The following is a 27209-nucleotide window of genomic DNA, read 5'->3' on the forward strand; positions in this document are numbered from 1 at the left end:
ATATTCCCCTTTACCCTGACAACACTGTCCCTGTGTACAGTACAGAATCAGGAGTATATTCCCCTTTACCCTGATAATACTGTCCCTGTGTACAGTACAGAATCTGGAGTATATTCCCCTTTACCCTGACAACACTGTCCCTGTGTACAGTACAGGATCAAGCGTATATTCCCCTTTACCCTGACAACACTGTCCCTGTGTACAGTACAGAATCAGGAGTATATTCCCCTTTACCCTGATAATACTGTCCCTGTGTACAGTACAGAATCAGGAGTATATTCCCCTTTACCCTGATAATACTGTCCCTGTGTACAGTACAGAATCAGGAGTATATTCCCCTTTACCCTGATAATACTGCCCCTGTGTACAGTACAGAATCTGGAGTATGTTACACCTCAATTTGTGGTGACAGTTCACTGTTGAACAGGTTATTGAAAAACCTTCTGACATTGAATGCTTTTTCTCCCACAGATCAGTAAATGAGGAAGGAGGCCATTCAGCCTAGCTCCCCCATCTTGTCACAGAAAGCTGTGTTGCCCACTCACAGTGTGTAACTGCCTCAGGAGGGAATTCCTCCACTTATGCCTCAATTAACATAAAGATACAGCAAATAACAAGCTGTGAAGAGCCGGAAGTATAAAAGTATTTTTGAAGTGCAGTATTGGAAACTAGAAAGGTTGCAGGTTTCAGCAATGAGGGGTAAGCATTGCAAGTGAGATAGCTCTTAGCCAATCTTCATCATCACAGTGACTATCTCATCCTATTGCATGCACCTCTTGCCCCAGTTGGAAGTGACAGCAGAGCCCTGTGCCGCAGGTACCTCAGCCCATCACTAATACTGACACCAAATCAACTCTCAAATCCATGCAGAGCAGGTATCCAATCCCAGGATTCAGGGGTACCTTAATAAGGGGCATGAAACCCTTTAATTATCAGATTGGGGGCCAGGGTGGTCAGTCCAGAATCTAATGCTCCTCCCCTGTCCCATTTTCTCAGTGCAACACTCAAAGTAAATAGCAAATCTCCACCACAAAATATTTAAATAGAGATCCAAACTGCTAAGTGAAACAGACAGCAAGTAAAGCGATAGGTACCGCTGGGGTAGAGCTGGCATTTGCTGTTCCCCAGTTTTGGGCCTAAGTGGCCACTTTCCACGTGCAAGCCTACACAGCTATATGACTGTGGTTGGCAACACAGAAACAGACACAGACCGACACAGACAGTCAGACAGAGACAGAGACACACACACAGACAGACACACACACACACACAGACAGACAGACACACAGACAGACAGACAGACACACAGACAGACAGACAGACACAGACAGACAGACACACACACACACAGACAGACACACACAGACAGACACACACAGACAGACACACACAGACAGACACACACAGACAGACACACACACACACAGACAGACACTTATGTCGCCTCAAGCTCAGCTCTCTGAACTGGCACACGTACCTTGTGTGCGGGGATGTGGGTCTCCAGGCAGCCACACAGCAATTTTCCCCCTGCGCAGAGTGTGTTGACCAGCCAAGGTCGGCCTCTCTGTTTTCAGAATGTCCTTGCAGAAATGCTGGATTGCGTTACAGCCTCATGACATGTTCTGCACCAGCTGTTTCTCTACATTAATAAGACAGTACACCTCCGGCTCTCCCACCCGCTTCACAAAAACATACAAAACGCACATGGCTCTTTCTTACCTTGAGTCATTCTTCGGATAGACAGTGACATCTCGTAACCCCCCCTCTCCTGCGTTCCCGTTACTCGCAGATCAAAGCTCCAACCCAATAAACAACTCAGCCTTCCCCTTGTTAAACCAACCAATAAGCAGAGCAATCTGTGGAGCCAGTAGTCATAGCCTGTCTCTCCCTATCTGTTATCTAACTGCAACACAATGTCATCCTTTTCCGTCTCTACTGCACTCTGCCTCTTTCTCCGTGGCCTAATGATGAACAGCAGAGATTCTTTGCTCTCTCTCTCTTTCCATTATTCCCATTTCAACTCCAAGAGATGAGAGGATCTGTCTGTCAGCTCAGTGCTCCGTCTCAACTGCTCTCTTACATCCCCCTCACTCTTCCAATTCCTTGTCTCTCCTTCTCCTCTGTTCTCAATATTTTTCCTGATGTGTGTCTGTCTTTCGACTGGTTACTTTAATAATCGCATGTAAATGTCCAGTAATCCTTGCTCCAGGTTTCTGCAGTATTCCAACAGTTCCTGGATCCTTCCTGGTGTATCTCGCTGTGTCAGTGTATTTGCTGCTGTCTCTCTCGTCTCTGCACTCCTGCTGTTTGTATATGTTTGGCTGTGTCTCTCTTGCAGTATTTATGTCCCTTTTTATATTCCTTGTGTCCTTATATCTGTCAGGTGTTTACCTCACACTCCTTTCGCTTTGCCCTCTCACCCTCCTCTGTAATCCCCTCAGTTTGTTTTTCTATATGTTCTTGTTGTGCTCTTTGCTCTCTCTATTCTTCCACTGGGATTTATAGCCTCTTTTTTTCCTGTAGTGTCAGCACTGTGTCTCATTACTGCTCACTGTCTGTTCCTCTGATTTTGTTTGCTCCTTGTTATTGGCTCTCCTTTTCTTTCCCTCCTCCTCTGATGTGTTGTCTCTTGGCTCCCTTAGCCTGACTTGTTTCTCTCTAATGTTTCTTTTGACTGTTGATTTTTCTGTACGTTCCCCTCATTTGCTTTTCCTCTTGATTACATTTCATGCTGATTTTTCACTGTCTGTTCCTGTGTTGTTTTTCTGTACCATTTCTCCTACTGATTTTCTTTCTCTGCTCTCTCAATCTCTGTGTTTTCACCCTCCTTTCTTTTATGTGTTTTCTATATTGCTTAGATTTCCCCTATTCCTCTGGGTTATTTTTCCCTCTCTGATTTTTTTTTTTGCCTGTTCTCCTGATCTTTTTAAAAATGATTTCCTCTTCTAATTTTGGCCTCCCTTTTGGGTTTCCCTGCCTTTTTCTCTCCCCACTCTGTTCCTCTCTTAGCCTCGCCTATCTTTCTCTCTCGCATGTACCAAGCACTCCTCCCTGGTATATGAACCTCTCACACTCCCTGTATTGTATTTCTCTCTCTCTGCCTTGTATCTTACTCCATTTCTCTTGCTCTCCCTGTATATTTCTCTCTCCCTGTTACTCTTTCTCTCTATCCCTTATACCTTTCTCCTTCTCTCTGGCCAACACAATTGACAGCTCTCACCACTGACGTCACACAGATACGACCTCTGACCTCGACGGTGACCTCATGACCAAAGAAACAACATTAAAACAAACCACCATCGTCTCGTCTTCCTCCCCGGCGCATAGCGCGTTCACTGAGGCGATCTAAGGCTTAAAAACAACTCCCCCAACAATAAAAATAATTCATTAAAAACAAACCTTCCGCGCTGCGGATTGTGGGTGGGATTAAAGATGGCGCTGCCCGCGTTGCTGGGGAAACGGAGCTGAGCAGAGCCCGCAAGAATTGAACCCGGCTCCTTTCTGTTAATATTATCTGCGATGCTTCACCTGTGTTTGAGAAGCGGTGCGAAAGCCCGCGGATTTTTCCTCATCCGCTCCGTGCACACTCTGCCGGAACCCGGCGGGAGGATCATCACTGACAGCGGCAGGTAGGAGAAGCCGGGTTGACGCTCCGCGGGGCAGGCTGGGACTTGTAGTTTCGCCGCCTCACCAGAAGTATTCAGTCCAATCGGAAGGTGCAGTGAGCGGGAACTACAACTCCCAACGGCCACTTCGGCAGGTTCTGCGTACTTTGCTCTCAGTTAAAAGGGGCATCAGCACCAAATCAATATCAGCGCCAGATCCCAAACCTGATCACCATGGTAGCACCAAATCCGAAACCAGGTCAATATGGCAGCACCAGATCATAAAGCAGGTTAACGTGACAGCCCCAGATCCCAACCCTGATTACCACGATCACACCAGATCACTCACAGGACCATATTACACACCAGATCACTGTGGCTGCACCAAATCCCAAACCTGATCACCATGAGGGTGGAAGGTTATCGGGGGTAGGTGGAAATGTGGAGTAATCAGATCAGCCATGAACTTATTGAATGGCGGAGCAGGCTCCAAGTGCCGAGTGGCCTACTCCTCCTCCTAACTCGTATGTTTGTATGGCAGCACCAGATCTCATACATGTGAACAAGGTCAACATGGCAGCACCAGATTACCGTGACAGTCCCAGGTCATTAAACTAGGTCGATGTGGCAGGCCCAGATACCAAACATGATCACCACAGTTTTACCAGATCACACACCAGATTACTAGCAGCACCAGATCACAAACTAGAACACTGGCAGCACCAGATCCCAAACCTGATCAACACAGCAACATCAGATCCCAAACCAGATCAACATGGCAGTCCCTGATCTCAATACAAATCATTAGGTTAGCACTTGATTCCAAAGCAGATGGATATACCATTGCAATGTCCCAAACCAAATAATCAAGGCAACTACTTGTTCCAACCTTGATCAGTCCAGCAGAACTAGATTCCATATATAATGTGGGAAAATGTGAACTTGTCCACTTTAGCCAGAAAAATAGAAAAGCAACATATTATTTCAACGGAGAAAGATTGCAGAACTCTGAGATGCAGAGAGATCTGGGTGTCCTTGTACACAAAACACAAAAAGTTACTATGCAGGTACAGCAAGTGATTAAGGAGGCAAATGCAGTGTTGTCATTTATTGAAAGCGGAATGGAATATAAAAGTAGAGATGTTTTTCTGCAGTTGTGCAGGGCATTGGTGAGACCACATCTAGAGTATTGTGTACAGTTTTGGTCTCCTTACTTAAGAAAGGATATAATTGCATTGGAAGCAGTTCAGAAAAGGTTCACTCGACTGATTCCTGGGACTAGAGGATTATTTTATGAGGAAAGGTTGGACAGGTTGGGTCTGTATTTGTTGGAGTTTAGAAGGATGAGAGGTGATCTTATTGAAATGTGTAAGATCCTCAGGGGACTTGACAGGATGTTGGTCTTTCACCTTGTGGGAGAGACTCAAACTTGAGGGCACAGTTTAAAAATAAGGGGTCTCCCATTTAAGACAGAGATGAGGAGAAATGTTTTTCTCTCAGAGGGTCATGAGTCTGTGGAACTCTCTTCCCCAGAGAGTGGTGGAGGCAGGGTCATTGAATGTTTTTAAGGCAGAGGTAGACAGATTCTTGACAAACAAGGGATTCAAAGGGTATCGGGGCAGGCAGGAAAGTGGAGCTGAGTCCACCAACAGATCAGCCGTGATCTTCTCGAATGGCGGAGCAGGCTCGAGAGGCCGAATAGCCTACTTCTGTTCCTAGTTCATATGTTAGTATGTTCGTATGTATATCAACAAGGCAGCAACTACCACACCTCACAAGTATACCATATAATGCAAAGGTTATCTTCACTAGTGCCCAGGGATTATGTACATTTGTGTCAAAGATTAAGATTACCTGTGAGCTTTCCTCAGGCTCCTCTCCTCCCCAAACTTTCTCCCATCCCCACCCTGAGCCGATATCAATCATTCTGCACTTACCCCCTCGCCCCACAACTTCTTACCTTGTTGTTTCCTAACATCATAAATGGCTCCATTTGCTCTAACACTGTTCCCTTGCCATAACCAATGTTCTCCTCAAAAAAGCGGTCCACCATTCTGACCATAAGCACAGTCGTAGATCCAACTCTTGGTCTTCCCAAGGCCTTTAACAAAAGGTGAATGCCTTTCATTTATGGCTCCTTACCCATGTCTTTGCCATCCAGCTCCATGCTTATCTTTCCCAAATTTTCCTCTTCAATTAACAAGTTAAAGCTTCCTATATAGGGGCCATACTGGACCTGGTGTTGGGGAATGAGCCCGGCCAGGTGGTTGAAGTTTCAGTAGGGGACTACTTTGGGAATAGTGATCACAATTCCGTAAGTTTTAGAATACTCATGGACAAAGACGAGAGTGGTCCTAAAGGAAGAGTGCTAAATTGGGGGAAGGCCAACTATACTAAAATTCGGCAGGAGCTGGGGAATGTAGATTGGGAGCAGCTTTTTGAAGATAAATCCACATTTGATATGTGGGAGGCTTATAAAGAGAGGTTGATTAGCGTGCAGGAGAGACATGTTCCTGTGAAAATGAGGGATAGAAATGGCAAGATTAGGGAACCATGGATGACAAGGTGAAATTGTGAAACTAGCTAAGAGGAAAAAGGAAGCATACATAAGGTCTAGGCGGCTGAAGAAAGACGAAGCTTTGGAAGAATATCGGGAATGTAGGACCGATCTGAAACGAGGAATTAAGAGGGCTAAAAGGGGTCATGAAATATCTTTAGCAAACAGGGTTAAGGAAAATCCCAAAGCCTTTTATTCATATATAAGGAGCAAGAGGGTAACTAGAGAAAGGATTGGCCCACTCAAGGACAAAGGAGGAAGATTATGCGTGGAGTCAGAGAAAATGGGTGAGATTCTAAACGAGTACTTTGCATCGGTTTTCACCGAGGAGAGGGACATGACGGATGTTGAGGTTAGGAATAGATGTTTGATTACTCTAGGTCAAGTCGGCATAAGGAGGGAGGAAATGTTGGGTATTCTAAAAGGCATTAAGGTGGACAAGTCCCCAGGTCCGGATGGGATCTATCCCAGGTTACTGTGGGAAGCGAGAGGGAAATAGCTGGGGCCTTAACAGATATCTTTGCAGCATCCTTAAACACGGGTGAGGTCCTGGAGGACTGGAGAATTGCTAATGTTGTCCCCTTGTTTAAGAAGGGTAGCAGGGATAATCCAGGTAATTATAGACCGGTGAGCCTGACGTCAGTGGTAGGGAAGCTGCTGGAGAAGATACTGAGGGATAGGATCTATTCCCATTTGGAAGAAAATGGGCTTATGCCTGCCCCTTATTCTGAGACTGTATCCCCTGGTTCTAGACTCACCAGCCAGAGGAAACATTCAATTCCACAGCCACCCTGTCACACCCTGTAAGAATTTTGTAAGTTTCAATGAGATCACCTGTCATTCTTCGAAACTCTCGAGAATACAGGCCCAGTTTTTGCAATCTCTCCTGATAAGACAATCCTGCCATCCCAGGAATAGTCTGGTGAACCTCCGTTGCACTCCCTCTATGGCAAGTATATCCTTCCTTTGATAAGGAGAACCAAAACTGTACACAATACTCCAGGTGCGGTCTCAAGGCTTTATACAATTGAAGCAATTGATCTTTACTCCTGTACTCAAATTCCTTGCAATGAAGGCCAACATATTGCTAATGTTGTCCCCTTGTTTAAGAAGGGTAGCAGGGATAATCCAGGTAATTATAGACCGGTGAGCCTGACGTCAGTGGTAGGGAAGCTGCTGGAGAAGATACTGAGGGATAGGATCTATTCCCATCTGGAAGAAAATGGGCTTATCAGTGATAGGCAACATGGTTTTGTGCAGGGAAGGTCATGTCTTACCAACTTAATAGCATTCTTTGAGGAAGTGACAAAGTTGATTGATGAGGGAAGGGCTGTAGATGTCGTATACATGGACTTCAGTAAGGCGTTTGATAAGGTTCCCCATGGTAGGCTGATGGAGAAAGTGAAGGCGCATGGGGTCCAAGGTGTACTAGCTAGATGGATAAAAAACTGGCTGGGCAACAGGAGACAGAGAGTAGCAGTGGAAGGGAGTTTCTCAAAATGGAGACGTGTGACCAGTGGTGTTCCACAGGGATCCGTGCTGGGACCACTGTTGTTTGTGATATACATAAATGATTTGGAGGAAAGTATAGGTGGTCTGATTAGCAAGTTTGCAGACGACACTAAGATTGGTGGAGTAGCAGATAATGAAGGGGACTGTCAGAGAATTCAGCAGAATATAGATTGATTGGAGAGTTGGGCAGAGAAATGGCAGATGGAGTTCAATCAGGGCAAATGCGAGGTGATGCATTTTGGAAGATCCAATTCAAGAGTGAACTATACAGTAAATGGAAAAGTCCTGGGGAAAATTGATGTACAGAGAGATTTGGGTGTTCAGGTCCATTGTTCCCTGAAGGTGGCAACGCAGGTAAATAGAGTGGTCAAGAAGGCATACGGCATGCTTTCCTTCATCGGACGGGGTATTGAGTACAAGAGTTGGCAGGTCATGTTACAGTTGTATAGGACTTTGGTTCGGCCACATTTGGAATACTGCGTGCAGTTCTGGTCGCCACATTACCAAAAGGATGTGGATGCTTTGGAGAGGGTGCAGAGGAGGTTCACCAGGATGTTGCCTGGTATGGAGGGCGCTAGCTATGAAGAGAGGTTGAGTAGATTAGGATTATTTTCATTAGAAAGACGGAGGTTGAGGGGGGACCTGATTGAGGTGTACAAAATCATGAGAGGTATAGACAGGGTGGATAGCAAGAAGCTTTTTCCCAGAGTGGGGGATTCAATTACAAGGGGACACGAGTTCAAAGTTAAAGGGGAAAAGTTTAGGGGGGATATGCGTGGAAAGTTCTTTACGCAGAGGGTGGTGGGTGCATGGAACGCATTGCCAGCGGAGGTGGTAGACGCGGACACGATAGCGTCTTTTAAGATGTATCTAGACAGATACATGAATGGGCAGGAAGTAAAGAGGTACAGACCCTTAGAAAATAGGCGACAGGTTTAGATAGAGGATTTGGATCGGCGTAGGCTTGGAGGGCCGAAGGGCCTGTTCCTGTGCTGTAATTTTCTTTGTTCTTTGTTCTTATACAACTTGCCTTCTTAATTGCTTGCTGCACCTGCATATAAGCTTTTAATGACTCATGAATAAGGGAACCCAGGTCTCTTTGGACATCAACACTTCCCAACCTCTCATCATTTAAGAAATACTCTGCCTTTCTGTTTTCTCTTCCAAAGTGGATCACTTCACACTTATTCACATTATATTCTCCTGTATCTGACGAAGGGAGAACAGCATGTCAACGGTCGATCTCTCTGCACGAAAGCCACACTGTGCCTCAGGGTAGACGCGCTCGGCCAGCTTCTGGAGCCTGTTCAGAGCGACTCGAGCAAAGACTTTCCCCACTATGCTGAGCAGGGAGATTCCACGGTAGTTGTTGCAGTCACCGCGGTCACCTTTGTTTTTATAGAGGGTGAAGATATTGGCATCGCGCATGTCCTGGGGTACTGCTCCCTCGTCCCAGCACAGGCATAGCAGTTCATGTAGTGCTGAGAGTATAGCAGGCTTGGCACTCTTGATTATTTCAGGGGTAATGCTGTCCTTCTCAGGGGCTTTTCCACTGGCTAGAGAATCAATGGCATCACTGAGTTCCGATTTTGTTGGCTGTATGTCCAGCTCATCCATGACTGGTAGAGGCTGGGCTGCATTGAGGGCAGTCTCAATGACAGCATTCTCCCTGGAGTACAGTTCTAGGTAGTGCTCAACTCAGCGGTCCATTTGTTTGTGTTGGTCAGTGATTATGTCCCCTGATTTAGATTTGAGGGGGGCGATCTTCTTGATGGTTGGCCCAAGAGCTCTCTTCATGCCATCATACATTCCTCTGATGTTTCCGGTGTCTGAGGCCAGCTGAATATGACTGCATAGGTGTTGCCAGTAGTCATTTGCGCAGCGCCTGGCTGTTCTTTGTGCAGTGCTTCTGGCTGCTTTAAGTGCTGCGGATGTTAAATCGCTGGGGGCTTTCTTGTAGTTCAACAGTGCAATGCGCTTAGCGGCTATGACAGGTTCCAGCTCTTCATTATGAGATTGAAACCAGTCTGCATTTCTCTTCGCACTTTTGCCGTAGGTGGTCAAAGCTGACTCATAGATGGCGTCTCTGATGTGGGCCCACTTGGTCTCAGCATCCCCTGTGGGAGTGTTTTGAAGGGCTGTTACAAGTGAATTTAGAAAGTTTTGTAACAGCTGTGGGTGAGAAATTCTGCTCGTGTTGATGCACGGGTGGCCCTTCTGCTTGGAATGATGCAACTTCTTTGGTCTGAGTCTAACCTTGCTGCACACCAGGGAGTGGTCGGTGTCACAGTCCGCACTGTGGAAGCTGCGTGTGATTTGAACACTGTTTAAGGCGGCTCGCCTTGTGACAATGAGGTCTAGCTGGTGCCAACGACGTGATCTTGGGTGCCTCCATTAAACCTGGTGACAGGGTTTAGTGTGAAAGAATGAGTTGGTGATGCAGAGGTTATGATAGGTACACAACTCAAGCAGTCTCTGCCCGTTCTCATTCATCCTTCCAACGCCATAGCGCCCAGGCAGGAGGGCCATGAGTCATGGTCGGCCCCAACCCTGGCATTAAAGTCCCCCAGCAGGAATAGGTGTTCGGTGTTGGGGATGCTGCTAATGATGTTATGGAGTTCCTCGTAGAACTGATCTTTAGATTCAGGTGGGGAGCAGAGTGTTGGAGCATAGATGCTGAGGAGGTGTACTGGACCAGAGTGGTGAGCAGTCGGATGGACAGTATGCGTTCCGAGCCATATGAGGGAGGCTCTATCATGCTGAGCAAGGAGTTTCTGATGGCGAAGCCCACTCCATGCTGTCTTGGTTCTTCAGGATCCCTGCCCTGCCAGAAGAAGGTGTAGTCTTGCTCTGCTAGAGATCCACTTGCGGGGAGGCGAGTGTCCTGAAGTGCTGCAATGTCTACATTGAGTCTACTGAGCTCGTTGTTAATGATGGCGGTCTTCCGAGAATCGTTGATTTGTGTAATGCCGTGAACAACAGACGCCCCTCTACGTTACTTTCATTGATCTCACCAAAGCCTTTGACCTCGTCAGCAGACGTGGTCTCTTCAGACCACTAGAAAAGATTGGATGTCCACCAAAGCTACTAAGTATCATCACCTCATTCCATGACAATATGAAAGGCACAATTCAACATGGTGGCTCTTCATCAGAGCCCTTTCCTATCCTGAGTGGCGTGAAACAGAGCTGTGTTCTCGCACCCACACTTTTTGGGATTTTCTTCTCCCTGCTGCTTTCACATGCGTCAAGTCCTCTGAAGAAGGAATTTTCCTCCACACAAGATCAGGTGGGAGGTTGTTCAACCTTGCCCGTCTAAGAGCGAAGTCCAAAGTACGGAAAGTCCCCATTAGGGAACTCCTCTTTGCTGACGATGCTGCTTTAACATCTCACACTGAAGAGTGCCTGCAGAGTCTCATCGACAGGTTTGCGGCTGCCTGCAATGAATTTGGCCTAACCATCAGCCTCAAGAAAACGAACATCATGGGGCAGGACGTCAGAAATGCTCCATCCATCAATATTGGCAACCACGCTCTGGAAGTGGTTCAAGAGTTCACCTACCTAGGCTCAACTATCACCAGTAACCTGTCTCTAGATGCAGAAATCAACAAGTGCATGAGAAAGGCTTCCACTGCTATGTCCAGACTGGCCAAGAGAGTGTGGGAAAATGGCGCACTGACACGGAACACAAAAGTCCAAGTGTATCAAGCCTGTGTCCTCAGTACCTTGCTCTATGGCAGGGAGGCCTGGACCATGTATGTCAGCCAAGAGCGACGTCTCAATTCATTCCATCTTCGCTGCCTCCGGAGAATACTTGGCATCAGGTGGCAGGACTATATCTCCAACACAGAAGTCCTCGAGGCGGCCAATATCCCCAGCTTGTACACACTACTGAGTCAGCGGCACTTGAGATGGCTTGGCCATGTGAGCCGCATGGAAGATGGCAGGATCCCCAAAGACACATTGTACAGCGAGCTCGCCACTGGTATCAGACCCACCGGCCGTCCATGTCTCCGCTTTAAAGATGTCTGCAAACACGACATGAAATCCTGTGACATTGATCACAAGTCGTGGGAGTCAGTTGCCAGCGTTCGCCAGAGCTGGCGGGCAGCCGTAAAGACGGGGCTAAAATGTGGCGAGTCGAAGAGACTTAGCAGTTGGCAGGAAAAAAGACAGAGGCGCAAGGGGAGAGCCAACTGTGTAACAGCCCCGACAAACAAATTTTTCTGCAGCACCTGTGGAAGAGCCTGTCACTCTAGAATTGGCCTTTATAGCCACTCCAGACGCTGCTTCACAAACCACTGACCACCTCCAGGCGCTTATTCATTGTCTCTCGAGATAAGGAGGCCAAAGAAGAAGAACATTATATTCCATCTGCCATGTTCTTGCCCATTCACTTAGCCTGTCCAAATCCCCTTGAAACCTCTTTGCATCCTTCCCACAACTTACATTCCCTCTTAGTTTTGTGTCATCAGCAAATTTGGAAATATTACATTTGGTCCCCATATACAAATCATTTATATAGATTGTGAACAGCTGTGGCCCAAGCACTGATCCTTGTGGTACCCCACTAGTAACAGCCTGTCATCCTGAGAATGACCCATTTATTCCTACTCTCTGCTTTCTGTCTGTTTGCCATTTCTCAATCCATTGCAGGATATTACCCCCAATCTCATGTGCTCTAATTTTGTTTACTAACCTCCTGTGTAGGACCTTATCAAAAGCCTTCTGAAAATCCAAATACACCACATCCACTGGTTCTCCTTTATCTATGCTACAAGTAACATCCTCAAAAAACTCCAACAGGTTTGTCAAACATGATTTCCCTTTCATAAATCCATGTTAACTCTGCCCAATCATATCATTATTTTCCAAGTGTCCAGTAATCTCATCCTTTATATAATAGATTCTATAATTTTCCCTACTACTGACGTCAAACTAACATGTCTGTCGTTCTCCGTTTTCTCTTTCGCTCCCTTCTTAAGTAGTGGGGTTATATTTGCGACTTTTCACTCTGCAGAACCCTTCCAGAATGTACAGAATTTTGAAAGATAACCACCAATGTATCCACTATCTCTGTAGCCACCTCCTTCAATACCCTTGGATGTAGCTCATCAACTTTCAATCCAATTAATTTTTCGAGCACTACCTTTTTATTGATGCTAACTAGCTTCAGTTCCTCATTTTTACAAGTCCCTTGGTTCCCCAGTATTTCTGGGAGATTTTGTGTCTTCCTCCGTGAAGACAGACACAAAGTAATTGTTTAGTCTCTCTGCCATTTCCTCATTCTTCACCACAAAGTCTTCTGTCTCCACCTGTAATGGACCCACATTCGTCTTTGCTAATCTTTTCCTTTTCATATACCTAAAGAAGCTTTTACAGTTCACCTTTATGTTTCTCGCTAGCTTAGATTCATAATCTCTTTTTCCCTTTCTTTATCAGTTTCTTGGTCCTCCTTTGTTGGACTCTAAATTGCTCCCAATCCTCGGGCTTACCACTTTTTCTGGTGACCTTATAAGTCACTTCCTTTGACCTAATGCAATCCTTAACTTCTTTTGTTAGCCACGGTTGATTCACCTTTCCTGTTTTTCTTTTCTGTCTTGGAGGAATGTATATTTGTTGTAAACCGTGTAATACTTCTTTAAATACTAGCCATCAAATCTTTTAATGTATTTTCCCAATCCACCATAGCCAACTTGCCCCTCATACCTGCATAGTTTCCTTTGTTCAGATTTAAGACCCTAGTTTCAGAATTTTAAAAAAATCATTCATGGGATGTGGATGTCGCTGGCTAGACCATCATTTATTGTTCATCCCTAATTGCCCTTGAGAAGGTTGTGGTGAGCTATCTTCTTGAAATACTGCAGTCCATGTGATGTAGGTACACTCACAGTGCTGTTAGGAAGGGAGTTGCAGGATTTTGACCCTGCAACATTGAAGGAATGGCGATATAGTTCCAAGTCAGGCTGGGTGTGTGACATGGAGGGGAACTCGCAGGTGGTGGTGTTCCCATGCATTTGCTGCCCTTGTCCTTCCAGGTGTTAGAGGTCGCAGGTTTGGAAGGTGCTGTCTAAGGAGCCTTGGTGCGTTGCTGCAGTGCATCTTGTAGATGGTACACACTGCTGTCACTGTGCGTCGGTGGTAGAGGGAGTGAATGTTGAAGGTGTTGGATGGGGTTCCAATCAAGCGGGCTGCTTTGTCCAGAATGGTGCTGAGCTTCTTGAGTGTTGTTGTAGCCGCACCCATCCAGGCAAGTGGAGAGTATTCCATCACACTCCTGACTTGTGCCTTGTAGATGGCGGAAAGGCTTTGGGGAGTCAGGAGGTGAGTTTGCCATTGTCGTTTCCGGTGCCTAGGTCGATGCCGGGTGGTCTGTCCAGTTTCATTCTTTATTGACTTCATAGCAGTTAGATACAACTGAGTGGCTTGCTAGGCCATTTCAGAGGGCATTTAAGAGTCAACCATATTGCTGTGGGTCTGGAGTCACATGTAGGCCAGACCAGGTAAGGACAGCAGATTTCCTTCCCTAAAGGACATTAGTGAACCAGATAGGTTTTTACAACAATCGACAATGGTTTCATGGCCATCATTAGACTAGCTTTTTAATTCCAGATTTATTAATTGAATTCAAATTCCATCTTCTGCTGTGGTGGGATTCGACCCCAGTTCCCAGAGCAGTACCCTGGCTCTCTGGGTTACTAGTCCAGTGACAATACCATTACGCCATCGCCTCCCCTGTATCTCTTTTAAACTTAATGCAAAATTCCATCGTATTGTGGACACTGTTTTCTAATGGCCTCTTTACAGCAAGATTATTAATTAGCCCTTTCTCATTGCATAATACTAAATCTAAAATAACCTGATCCCTAGTTAGTTCTTCAACATACTGCTCCAGAAACCCATCTTGTACACAATCCAGGAATTCATCCTCCACAGCATTAGTGTTAATTAGCTTTACCCAATCCATATGTAAATTGAAGTTGCCCATTATTACTGTTTCTTCTTCTTTGGCCTCCTTGTCTCGAGAGACAATGGATAAGCGCCTGGAGGTGGTCAGTGGTTTGTGAAGCAGCGCCTGGAGTGACTATAAAGGCCAATTCTAGAGTGACAGGCTCTTCCACAGGTGCTGCAGAAAAATTTGTTTGTCGGGGCTGTTACACAGTTGGCTCTCCCCTTGCGCCTCTGTCTTTTTTCCTGCCAACTGTTAAGTCTCTTCGACTCGCCACACTTTAGCCCCGCCTTTATGGCTGTCCGCCAGCTCTGGCGAACGCTGGCAACTGACTCCCACGACTTGTGATCAATGTCACAGGATTTCATGTCGCGTTTGCAGACGTCTTTAAAGCGGAGACATGGACGGCCGGTGGGTCTGATACCAGTGGCGAACTCGCTGTACAATGTGTCTTTGGGGATCCTGCCATCTTCCGTGCGGCTCACATGGCCAAGCCATCTCAAGTGCCGCTGACTCAGTAGTGTGTATAAGCTGGGGATGTTGGCCGCCTCGAGGACTTCTGTGTTGGAGATACGGTCCTGCCACCTGATGCCAAGTATTTTCCGCAGGCAGCGAAGATGGAATGAATTGAGACGTCGCTCTTGGCTGACATACGTTGTCCAGGCCTCGCTGCCATAGAGCAAGGTACTGAGGACACAGGCCTGATACACTTGGACTTTTGTGTTCCGTGTCAGTGCGCCATTTTCCCACACTCGCTTGGCCAGTCTGGACATAGCAGTGGAAGCCTTTCCCATGCGCTTGTTGATTTCTGCATCTAGAGACAGGTTACTGGTGATAATTGAGCCTAGGTAGGTGAACTCTTGAACCACTTCCAGAGCGTTGTCGCCAATATTGATGGATGGAGCATTTCTGACGTCCTGCTCCATGATGTTCGTTTTCTTGAGGCTGATGGTTAGGCCAAATTCATTGCAGGCAGCCGCAAACCTGTCGATGAGACTCTGCAGGCACTCTTCAGTGCGAGATGTTAAAGCAGCATCGTCAGCAAAGAGGAGTTCCCTGATGAGGACTTTCCGTACTTTGGACTTCGCTCTTAGACGGGCAAGGTTGAACAACCTGCCCCCTGATCTTGTGTGGAGGAAAATTCCTTCTTCAGAGGACAGGAGAAGAAAATCCCAAAAAATGTGGGTGCGAGAACACAGCCCTGTTTCACGCCACTCAGGATAGGAAAGGGCTCTGATGAGGAGCCACCATGTTGAATTGTGCCTTTCATATTGTCATGGAATGAGGTGATGATATTTAGTAGCTTTGGTGGACATCCAATCTTTTCTAGTGGTCTGAAGAGACCACGTCTGCTGACGAGGTCAAAGGCTTTGGTGAGATCAATATTGCTCATGTTATTTGCGGCTGTAATTTCCTGATATATACGATGCCCGACATTATCACTACAGTACTCCCACCAATGTTTGCTGTCCCTTGCTGTTTCGTAGCTCTAACCAAACTGATTCTACATCTTGCTCCTTTGATCTAAGATCCTCTGTCACTAATGTACTGATCTCGTCCCTTATTGACAGCGCTACCTGACCTCCTTTTCCCCTCCGTCATTCCCTCCTAAATGACGAATATCCCTGAATATTCAGTTCCCAGTCCTGGTCATCCTGTAACCACGTCTCCGTAATGGTAATTAAATCTTACCCATTTACCTCTATTTGTGCCTTCAAATAATCTATCTTGTTGCGAATGCTGTCTGCTTTCAGATCGTGTTCCCTTAACTTTGTCTTGACATTATTCCTCATTCCGATCATCTTTGCTGTTTGCCTTCGTCTCGTCCGCCTTCCAATTTTGCCTACTACTTCTCTACTTCCAGTTACCAGTTTTGTTTCCCTCCAATCTGAGCTTCCACTTAGGTTTCCAAACCCCTGACAATTTAGTTTAAACCCTCCCCAACAGCACTAGCAAATATCCCTGTGATGATGTTAGTCCCGGTCCTGCTAGGGTGCAACCCGTCCATCTTGTACAGGTACCAACCACACCAGAACAGATCCCAATGCCTCAGAAATCTGATGCCCTCCCTCCTGCACCAGTTCTCCAGCCACCTGTTCAATTGCTTAATCCTCCTATTCCTATGCTCACTAGCACGTGGCACTGGGAGTAATCCTGGGATTTCCTAATTCCTTAAACTCTGCTTTCAGGACCTCTTCCTTCTTCTTACCTATGTCATTGGTACCAATGTGGACCACAACTTCTGGCTGTTCACCCTCCCCCAGAAGAATGTCCTGCAGCCGCTCTGTGACATCCTTGACCCTGGCATCGGGGAAGCAACATACCATCCTGGAGTCACGTCTGTGGCCGCAGAAAGGCCTGTCTGCCCTATCATTACGGCTCTTCCACTCTTCTTCCTCCCCTTCTGTGCAGCTGAGCCACCTGTGGTGTCGCAGACTTGGCTGTTGCTGCACTCCTCTGAGGAACCCTCGCCCTCACCAGTATCCAAAATGGACAACTGGTTAGCAAGTGAGATCGATTCAGAAAATTCCTGCACTACCTGCCTGATTCTCTTAGACTGCCTTTCAGTCATCCATTCCCTCTCTGCCTGCACATTCCTAAGCTGTGGTTTGACCACCTCAGTAAATGTGCTATCCATGTACTTCTCTGCCTCGTGGATGCACCACAGTGACTCCAGTTGCTGTTCTGAAACCCGGAGCTCAAGCTTCTGCAGCCGGTGACACGACCTGCAGGTGTGTTTGTCAAGGACACATGGTGTGTTCATGACTTCCCACATACCACAGGAGGCACATTCCACCTGGCTGAGCTGCTCTACCATACCTTAGCTTTACAAACTAATTATTGCTAGTGTAATAAGTATAACTTACCAATTACTTGCCAATTAGCTCCTTCCCTCTACCGAAGTAAGAACCAAATAGTGGAGGCTGAAAAGAAAAGAAAGAGACATAGGAGCACTCTTTGCCCTTGTCACTGAACTCCCTCACACCCAAACTCTCAGCTTCACACTCTGTCCAAACAGCACTTTCTAATTAGTAATTACTAATAAATTAGACCAACTAAAACCTTAGTAGTGCTAACCTTACCACTTATAAGGTAGCTAGTTGAGGGTTAAAAAAAGCACCTTTTTTTCCTGATTTTCCAGCTAGTTACAGGCACTCTAACAACAGTTACTCACCACCCAATCAGCTTACGGTTTTCCCATAATGTCACTTAGGTTTTTATCACTTTTAAAACCCAGCGTGTGCTGACTTCCAGCCACAGCTACAGTCACAGCTGCAGCCTGCCTCTCCGGTCTTCCAGGTAAGGTGTGGGCCTTGAGCCTCAGGCTGGATTTATACTCTACCTCTCCGGTTGCGATTCCTCCCAGGTCAGCTGCCTTTGTAGTCTTCAAAGTAAGTAATTACTGATAAATTACACCAACTAAAACCTTAGTCGTGCAAAGTTTAAAGAAGGACCACCATCATCTTCTCAAGGGCAGGTAGGGATGGATAAAAAAATGCCAGCTTTGCCAATGGCACACACCCTGAAAATTAATAAATAAAGTGGGAAATGTTGACAGCAAGTTCACACTGATGTAAGATTTATCATGATGTTGAAGAGGTGATTATATGGGAGGTAGAGACATGGTGTGAAGGTAGGGGGTGAGACCATGGGAAGGGATGTGGTGGGGAGGTGGGGCTTTTGGAGGGGATACGGTGAGGAGGTGGGGCTTTTGGAGGGGATACGGTGAGGAGGTGGGGCTCTGGGAGGGGATACGGTGAGGAGGTGGGGCTGAGGGCATAAGGTGAGGAGGTGGGGATGTGTGAGGGGATACGGTGAGGAGGTGGGGTTGAGGGGATAAGGTGAGGAGGTGGGGATGTGTGAGGGGATACGGTGAGGAGGTGGGGTTGAGGGGATATGGTGGGGTTATGTGAGGGGTTATGGTGAGGAGGTGGGGATGTGTGAGGGGATACGGTGAGGAGGTGGGGCTGAGGGGATAAGGTGAGGAGGTGGGGATGTGTGAGGGGATACGGTGAGGAGGTGGTGCTGAGGGGATACAGTGAGGAGGTGGGGCTGAGGGGATATGAAGAGGAGGTGGGGCTGTGGGAGGGGACACAGTGAGGCAGGGCTGAAGGAGGGGATACGATGAGGAGGTGGGGATGTGATCACTCAAAAGGTTAGCAATTTTGTTGAACCTGCATTGTTTTTCTTTGAATTAACTTCTTGATGTTTCAGTTGTGAATTCTATCTCTTTGCAGATGCTGTCTGAGCTGGGGCCAGCAATGTTGGAGATTCCCTCCAGGTATGAAGATCTCAGAATATAGCTTCTTCTTTCAGCTGTTGAACCAGTCTCGAAACAGCATTAGACAGCGAGCATGTGGCTGGCGGAAGCACCCAGTGAGGACTCAGAGTGCCTTCCTGTTGGTGGCCACGCCTGGGCTAATAACTCTAGGACTGAGGCTCCACAACACCAGAGCTCACTGCGAAGAGGACCACAGCTGTAAAGTTCAAAACTCCAAGCAGCCTGTACCTGAATTCAACTGGAAAGTGTTTTGGAAGTTCCTTCGCCCTGAACTCACTGCTCTGATCTGGGCTGTAATCGTAAGTAGCTGTATTCTGGGATTCGCTGATCAAATGTGATCTGGAGCGTTTTGAGGTCCAGTTCCCCATGTTCCCCACCCCCTCTGAAAGCTGGCCTCAGTGCTATTGACACTGCACGTTGTGTAATACTGAGCCACGGGGGCCGGGAAGATGCCAGGTTTAATCCCCAGCCCAGCTGTCCCAGCTAAGGCAGGACAAATGGCCACCAAGGTGAGTCATCACCACCCATAAGGGAAGAAAATCAGGGGTAGAAATTAATGAAGGGAAAAAGAATCTATAATGGGGCTCGGAGAGGTAAACTGAGGAAATGTTAGATGTTCCTAGGCTAAACCCAACAGGCGTTTTCATCTTGCTGTCAGGATGTGGGCAAGGCCAACATTTATTATGCATCCCTAGCCATCTTTTAGTAGGTGGTGAGCTGCCTTCTTAAACTGCTGCAGTCCATGCGGTGAAGATGCTCCCACAGTGCTGTTTCGGGAGGGAATTCCAGGATCATAACCCAGTGGCGATGAAGCAATGGCAATATATGCTCAAGTCAGAATGAGGTGTGACTTAAAGGGGGAGCTTGGAGATGATGATTTTCCAAACACCATTGTTTCTCTTTTCCTTCTTATATTAGAGGTTGTAGCTATAAATGATTAATGGTACACTGATGTTGGCTTTGCTATAACTTTCCCAGCTTGTACATTCTGGGAAGAGAACAAGCTGAGAAAGCAAAGAGCAGAAAGCGATTTAGAGAAAAGGCCAGATTCAAAAGAAGATCAGAGAGACATTTACAGCACAGCCGAATTCAGCCCACTGTGCCAGACCCAATGCAATATTAATCCCACTGTTGCCCAGAACTCCAGATATTCCTCTACTTGTTTTGTTTCTGGTCTACTCTTAATTCAGTCATTTAATACAAGCTATTTAAATTTTTTAGCACATAAATATACTTTGAGTTATCCAGAATAGATTGCATTAATTTGTTCCTTAATTGGGTACAACAGTGTTGTGGTTCTGCTCCTGGACGAGCACAGCTCAGAGATTGTGAGTTTTTAAAAAAATTCATTCATGGGATATGGACATCACTGGCCAGAACAGCATTTATTGCCCAGCGTGAATTGCCTTTGAGAAGGTGGTGGTGAGCCCCCGCCTTGATGCTGCAGTCCATGTGGGGTAGGTACACCCGCAGTGCTGTTAGGGAGGGAATTCCAGGATTTTGACCCAGTGACAGTGAAGGAACGGCGATATAGTTCCAAGTCAGGATGGTGTGTGGCTTGGAGGGGAACTTGCAGGTGGTGGTGTTCCCATATATTTGCTGCCCTTGTCCTTCTAGTTGGTAGAGGTCACTGGTTTGGAAGGTGCTGTCAAAGGAGCCTTGGTGCATTACTGCAGTGCATCTTGTAGATGGTACACACTGCTGCCACTGTACGTCGGTGGTGGAGGGAGTGAATGTTTGTCGATGGGGTGCCAATTAATCAGGCTGCTTTGTCCTGGATGGTGTCGAGCTTCTTGAGTGTTGTTGGAGCTGCACCCATCCAGGCAAGTGGAGAGTATTCCATCACACTCCTGACCTGTGCCTTGTAGATGGTGGACAGACCTTGGGGAATCAGGAGGTGAGTTACTTTCAGGTAGGAGACTCCTTAGATTGTATTTATTTTCTGGAGACATTACTTTAAATTGAATAGTATTTTCCATTTGATTGCTGCTCTGAGAGCCGAGTGCCAGTTCCAGAGTGAGGTTGGATAGTTTAAAATGCAGAAACCAGCGCTGCCCTCTGGTGGTGGAAGTCTGTGATTAATGATTTCCAGTTATCCATCGTCCTGATGCGACAGTCCCAGTTAGAGTCAGAGGCATTATAGCACAGAAGGCTTGTATCACTGGAGTGCCGAGTCCTGTTCCCTCCGGGTATGGCTGGTTCGAACTAGTGGGAAGGGACGTGGCAGGCAGTACCGAGCTGATGGGTGTGCATTACTGCCCAGCCATGTTGCAGTGGAATTCTGCCAGACCACATTCTGTCCTCTAACTTGGCGGGCCAGAAGCTGACCATGGTCAGTGCTAGTGTGGCAAAGGGGCCCCAAGTGGTATCAAAATGTACTGACCCTGGGAAGCCGAGTGCTGGTCCCTGAATGAACCAGCTATCACTTATTTTGTTGGACAACATTTGCTAAATAATTCTTAGTATGCTAAGAATTATACTGACAATGAATTTAAGATCGTCAGTAGGGCTCACAGTGTGGCGCATTTGCACGTACTGGAAGCTACTTATATTAATACATAGTGCCCTGTCCTTTGCAGACAGAAAGAACATGTACAATCATTGCGCCTGTTCCAGCTAAACAAAATAAGTGACAGCCATTCGCTGGTTCATTCCTCAGGGCAATGCCTTGACCAATCAGTGTCAAGCTGTCTGGGTTAAATTTCAAACAAAACTTGGCAATTAACTGTTAGTCACCTTAAACTGGTGCATTCTCCATGGCAATGCCTCCACCAATCAGAGTTCACTTGCCAACCATTCAGCACTCTCTTCTCATACAGTATAAAGTTATTGTTTTTCCTTACATTGGTATTCTTGCAATTTGTCCTGATGCATGCAAGATGAAAAGCTTTGACAACATGTCTCTATTTTCAGCAACATTTTGTTGAGTTGAAACAGGCGCAGTATGTGTACATGTTCTTTCTGTCTGGTGGGTATGATCTGTACCTTGCCCGTTGCGAACAGCGGAAGGGACAATTTGTTCCTTTCCCTTACATTGGTATTCTTGTGAATTGTCCTGCTGAGTGCAAGACGAAAAGCTTCGACAAAGTGTCTCTGTTTTCGTCAATACTCAAGTTCATTTAATTTGACTCCATTTATATAATTTAAAATGGTAAAATGCTGAATATGATTTTCCTGCCAAAATATTCATCTAAACACAAGGAAGATAATTATTTTAGTGTCCAGCTGATTAAATGCTGAAGTATGGTCATTGTCAGTGTTATTTCCATCTGCTGATATGGCTTCCTGTTACAAGGATGATTTGTATTGATGGGTTTGGAGCACCATTGATGATACTTTCATATAAATGACCCAAATCTCCATCATCCTGTCCATCATCTACAAGGCACAAGTCAAAGAGTCATACAGCACAGAAACAGGCCCTTCGGCCCACCGCGTCCATGCCGCCAAAATGCCTATCTATACTAATCCCACCTGCCTGCATTGATTCCATATCCCTCTATGCCTTGCTCATTCAAGTACCTGTCCAGATGCCTCTTAAATGTTGCTACTGTTGCTGCCTCCACCACCTCCTCAGGCAGCTCATTCCGGATGTACACTATTTTTTGTGTGAAAAATTTTCCCCTTTGATCCCCCCTACATCTCCTCCCTCTCACCTTAAATCTATGCCCTCTAGTTTTAGTCACCCCTACCATGGGAAACAGACTCTGGCTATCTACCCTATCTATGCCTCTCATCATTTTATACACCTCTATCACGTCCCCTCTCAGCCTCCTTCGCTCCAGGGAAAACAGACCCAGCCCATCCAATCTCTCTATAACTCAAGCCCTCCAAATCAGGCAACATCCTTGTGAATGTTTTCTGCACCCTCTCTAGCTTAATCACATCCTTCCTGTAGTGCGGTGACCAGAACTGCACACGGTACTTCAAATGCGGCCTAACCAATGTTATGTACAACTGTAACATGACGTCCCAACTCTTGTACTCAGTGCCTCGGCCGATGAAGGCAAGCATGCCATACGCCTTCTCACCACCCTGTCTACCTGTGTTGCCACTTTCAGGGAACTATGTACAAAGAACAAAGAACAGCACAGGAACAGGCCTTGCATATCTCCTCTAAACTTTGCCCATCGCTCCTTAAACCTATGTCTCCTAGTAACTGACTCTTGCACCCTGGGAAAAAGCTTCTGACTATCCACTCTGTCCATGTCACTCATAACTTTATAAACCTCTATCATGTCGCCCCTCCACCTCCGTCGTTCCAGTGAAAACAATCCGAGTTTATCCAACCTCTCCTCATAGCTAATGCCCTCCAGACCAGGCAACATCCTGGTAAACCTCTTCTGTACCCTCTCCAAAGCCTCCACGTCCTTCTGGTAGTGTGGCAACCAGAATTGCACGCAATCTTCCAAGTGTGGCCCAACTAAGGTTCTGTACAGCTGCAGCATGACTTGCCAATTTTTATACTCGATGCCCCGACCGATGAAGGCCTTCTTGACTACCTTATCCACCTGCGTTGCCACTTTCAGTGACCTGTGGACCTGTACGCCCAGATCTCTCTGCCTGTCAATACTCCTAAGGGTTCTGCCATTTACTGTGTACTTCCCACCTGTATGAGATCTTCCAAAATGCATTACCTCACATTTGTCCGGATTAAACTCCATCTGCCATTTCTCCGCCCAAGTCTCCAACCGACCTGTATCCTGTGACAATCCTCATCACTATCCGCAACTCCACCAACCTTTGTGTCATTTTTTTTTACTAATCAGACCGGCTACATTTTCCTCCAAATCATTTATATATACTACAAACAGCAAAGGTCCCAGCACTGATCCCTGTGGAACACCACTAGTCACATTCCTCCATTCAGAAAAGCACCCTCCCACTGCTACCCTCTGTCTTCTATGACTGAGCCAGTTCTGTAGCCATCTTGCCAGCTCACCTCTGATCCCATGTGTCTTCACCTTTTGTACCAGTCTGCCATGAGGGACCTTGTCAAAGGCTTTACTGAAGTCCATATAGATAACATCCACTGCCCTTCCTTCATCAATCATCTTCGTCACTTCCTTAAACTCGATCAAGTTAGTGAGACACGACCTCCCCTTCACAAAATCTTGCTGCCTCTCGCTAATAAGTCCACTTGTTTCCAAATGGGAGTAAATCCTGTCCCGAAGAATCCTCTCCAATACTTTCCCTACCACTGATGTAAGGCTCACCGGCCTGCAATTTCCTGGATTATCCTTGCTACCCTTCCTAAACAAAGGAACAACATTGGCCTTTTTTACTTCACCCCTGTATTTTCTATACTCTTCTCGGCTTTCTAAAGTATTAAGATTTTTGTGATCGTCATAAGCTTTTTTTTTTCTGCTTTAACTTACCCTGTAAGATTCTAGATAACCAGGGGGCTCTATATTTGGCAGTACCGCCCTTTATCTTTGTGGGGACATGCGTACACTGTGCCTGTAGTATCTCGCTTCCAAACCCACGATCTCTACCACCTAGAAGGATAAGGGCAGCAGATACATGGGAACACCACCACCTGTAAGTTCGCCTCCAAGCCACACACCATCCTGACTTGGAACTATATCACCGTTCCTTCACTGTCGCTGGGTCAAAATCTTGGAACTCTCTTCATAACAGCACTGTGGGTGTACCTACCCCACATGGACAGCAGCGGTTCAAGAAGGCAGCTCACCACCACCTTCTCAAGAGCAATTAGGGAGGGACAATGAATGCTGGCCTTGCCAGTGATGTCCACATCCCATGAACGAATAATTAAAAAATATCTGGAGTTCTAGTTTGTTCTGAGTCTCGGTGCTATCCAGATCTCCATTCACAACTAAATTATTGGTGATTTTGCAGTTCTCATGAAAGGAAAGTGAAATCTGTACCTTGGCTTCCTGTGTTTACATTGTAAAATCTACTAATATAACCCAGCAATAGAAACATGGGTCCACGAAAGTCTGAGTCTATAAATCAGCTGATGGGATAATAAAGACAGTTTCAGCAATGTTAACTGAGGGAGCCAATGCACAGAGTTCAGTCTCTGATGACTAAAATTGCAGAACTAACAAATATAAAAGCATTGAGCATGATTTCCTTCCTTATGAGAATGTTAATCAGCCTTAATTTGAAATAGACATAGGAAGAAAATTAAATGGGGTGAAGGGTACTTGGAGATCAAGGATCTTTGAGCACTACACTTTAGGTCTGCTTTTATAACCATAGGTAAACTGTGGGACTGAGCACAGCATCATATCACCTGTTAGAGAATAAATAAGTTAATAATGAGGATTAAACATCAACTGGAACAGTGAGACTGTGATGAACAAATAGAGATCTAAGGTTTAAAACTCTCCTGTTCCTTCTCTCTGTCCAATATTCTGAATAGTAATAATAGTAGGGGACTTTAACTACCCCAATATTAACTGGGATTGTTTTAGTGTGAAAGGAATTGAGGGAGCAGAATTCTTTAGGTGCATTCAGGAGAACCTTTTTTGGCCAGTATGTAGCAAGTCCAACAAGAGAGGGTGCAGTTTTAGACTTAGTTTTCGGAAATGAAGATGGGCAGGTGGAAGGAGTAGCAGTGGGAGAGCATTTTGGTGGTAGTGATCATAATTCAGTCAGTTTTAAAATAATTATGGTAAAGGGCAGAGATAGAACAGGAGTTAGAGTTCTCAATTAGGGCATGGCCAATTTTACTAAACTGAGGAGTGATTTAGTGAAAGTGGACTGGAAACAGCTACTTGAAGGTAAATCAGTGTCAGAACAGTGGGAGGCATTCAAAGGGGAGATTCAAGGGGTTTAGAGTAAACATGTTTACAGTGGCGCAGTGGTTAGCACCACAGCCTCACAGCTCCAGCGACCCGGGTTCAGTTCTGGGTACTGCCTGTGCGCAGTTTGCAAGTTCTCCCTGACCGCGTGGGTTTTCGCCGGGTGCTCCGGTTTCCTCCCACAGCCAAAGACTTGCAGGTGATAGGTAAATTGGCCATTGTAAATTGCCCCTAGTGTAGGTAGGTGGTAGGGAATATGGGATTACTGTAGGGTTAGTATAAATGGGTGGTTGTTGGTTGGCACAGACTCGGTGGGCCGAAGGGCCTGTTTCAGTGCTGTATCTCTAAATAAATAAATCTTCCCACAAAGGAAAAGGGTGAGATGGCCAAATCTAGAGCCCCATGGATGTCAAGGAACCTACAGGATAAGATGAGACAGAAAAGGAAAGCCTATGTCTGACACCGAGAGCTCAATAATACAGAAAGCCGAGAGTATGGAGAGAGGAGGGGTGAAATCAAAAAGGAAATTAGGAAAGCTAAGAGAGGGCATGAAAGAATAATGGCAAGCAAAATTAGGGTGAACCCAAAGATGTTTTATCAATACATTAAGAGTAAGAGGATAACTGAGGGAAGAGTAGGGCCCATAAAAGACCAAAAAGGTAACCTAGTTGTAGGGGCGGAAGATGTTGGTATTATTCTTAATGAATACTTTGTGTCTGTTTTCACAAAAGAGGGGGACGATGCAGATATTGTAGTTAAGGAGGAAGAGTATGAAGTATTGGATGTGATAAACATAGGGAGCGAGGAAATATGAATGGGATTAGCATCCTTGAAAGTTGATAAATCACCAGGGCCAGCTGAAATGGACCCAGGCTGTTTCTAGAAGCAAGAGAGGAAATAGCAGAAGGTCTGACCATCATTTTCCAGTCCTCACTGGATACAGGTGTGGTGCCGGAGGATCGGAGAATTGCTAATATTGTACCTCTGCTTAAAAAGGGAGCAAAGGATAGACTGAATAATTACAGGCCAGTCAGTCTAACCTCCGTGGTGGGCAAATTATTGGAATCTATTCTGAGAGACAGGATAAACTGTCACATAGAAAGGCACAGGTTAATCAAGGATAGTCAGCATGGAATTGTTAAGGGAAGATCTTGTTTGACCAACTTGATCAAATTTTTTGAAGAAGTAACAAGGAATATAGATGAGTGTAGTGCAGTTGATGTGGTCTACATGGATTTTAGCAAGGCTTTTGACAAAGTCCCACATGGCAGACTGGTTAAAAAAATAAAATCCCATGGGATCCAGGGAAATGCAGCAAGGTGGATACAAAATTGGCTCAGTGGCAGGAAACAAAGGGTAATTGTTGACGGGTGTTTTAGCGACTGGAGGGCTGATTCCAGTGGCATTCCGCAGGGCTCAGTACTGGGTCCCCTGCTTTTTGTGGTGTATATTAACAATTTGGATGTAAATGTAGGGGGCACGATCAAGAAGTTTGTAGACGACACAAAGATTGGCCGTGTGGTAGATAACGA

The 27209-nt window shown here is 46.1% G+C and overlaps 2 protein-coding genes across 7 annotated transcripts in view; one reads left to right on the plus strand and one right to left on the minus strand.

The window, feature by feature from the left end:
- atg9b (autophagy related 9B) overlaps positions 1-3612 on the minus strand; it is a 175859-nt gene extending 172247 nt beyond the window's left edge. Inside the window, exon 1 of one of the 4 annotated variants that reach the window (XM_068031055.1) lies at positions 3529-3612. The gene's annotated coding sequence lies outside the window, so the exon portion shown is untranslated. Of the gene's footprint in view, positions 1-1719; positions 3249-3399 lie in introns of those variants that run through there. The other 3 variants (XM_068031056.1, XM_068031054.1, XM_068031057.1) reach the window with 3 other exon arrangements.
- The window catches only part of abcb8 (ATP-binding cassette, sub-family B (MDR/TAP), member 8), a 143318-nt gene continuing 119526 nt past the window's right edge, over positions 3418-27209 (plus strand). For all 3 annotated transcript variants that reach the window (XM_068031058.1, XM_068031059.1, XM_068031060.1), the window contains exons 1-2: positions 3418-3629; positions 18861-19203. In XM_068031058.1, coding sequence (XP_067887159.1) covers positions 3520-3629; positions 18861-19203 — 453 coding nt within the window. In that variant the 5' untranslated portion in view covers positions 3418-3519. The remainder of the gene's footprint in view (positions 3630-18860; positions 19204-27209) is intronic.

This window comes from Heterodontus francisci, chromosome 5 (genome assembly GCF_036365525.1).
Source record: "Heterodontus francisci isolate sHetFra1 chromosome 5, sHetFra1.hap1, whole genome shotgun sequence".
Lineage (NCBI taxonomy): Eukaryota > Metazoa > Chordata > Chondrichthyes > Heterodontiformes > Heterodontidae > Heterodontus > Heterodontus francisci.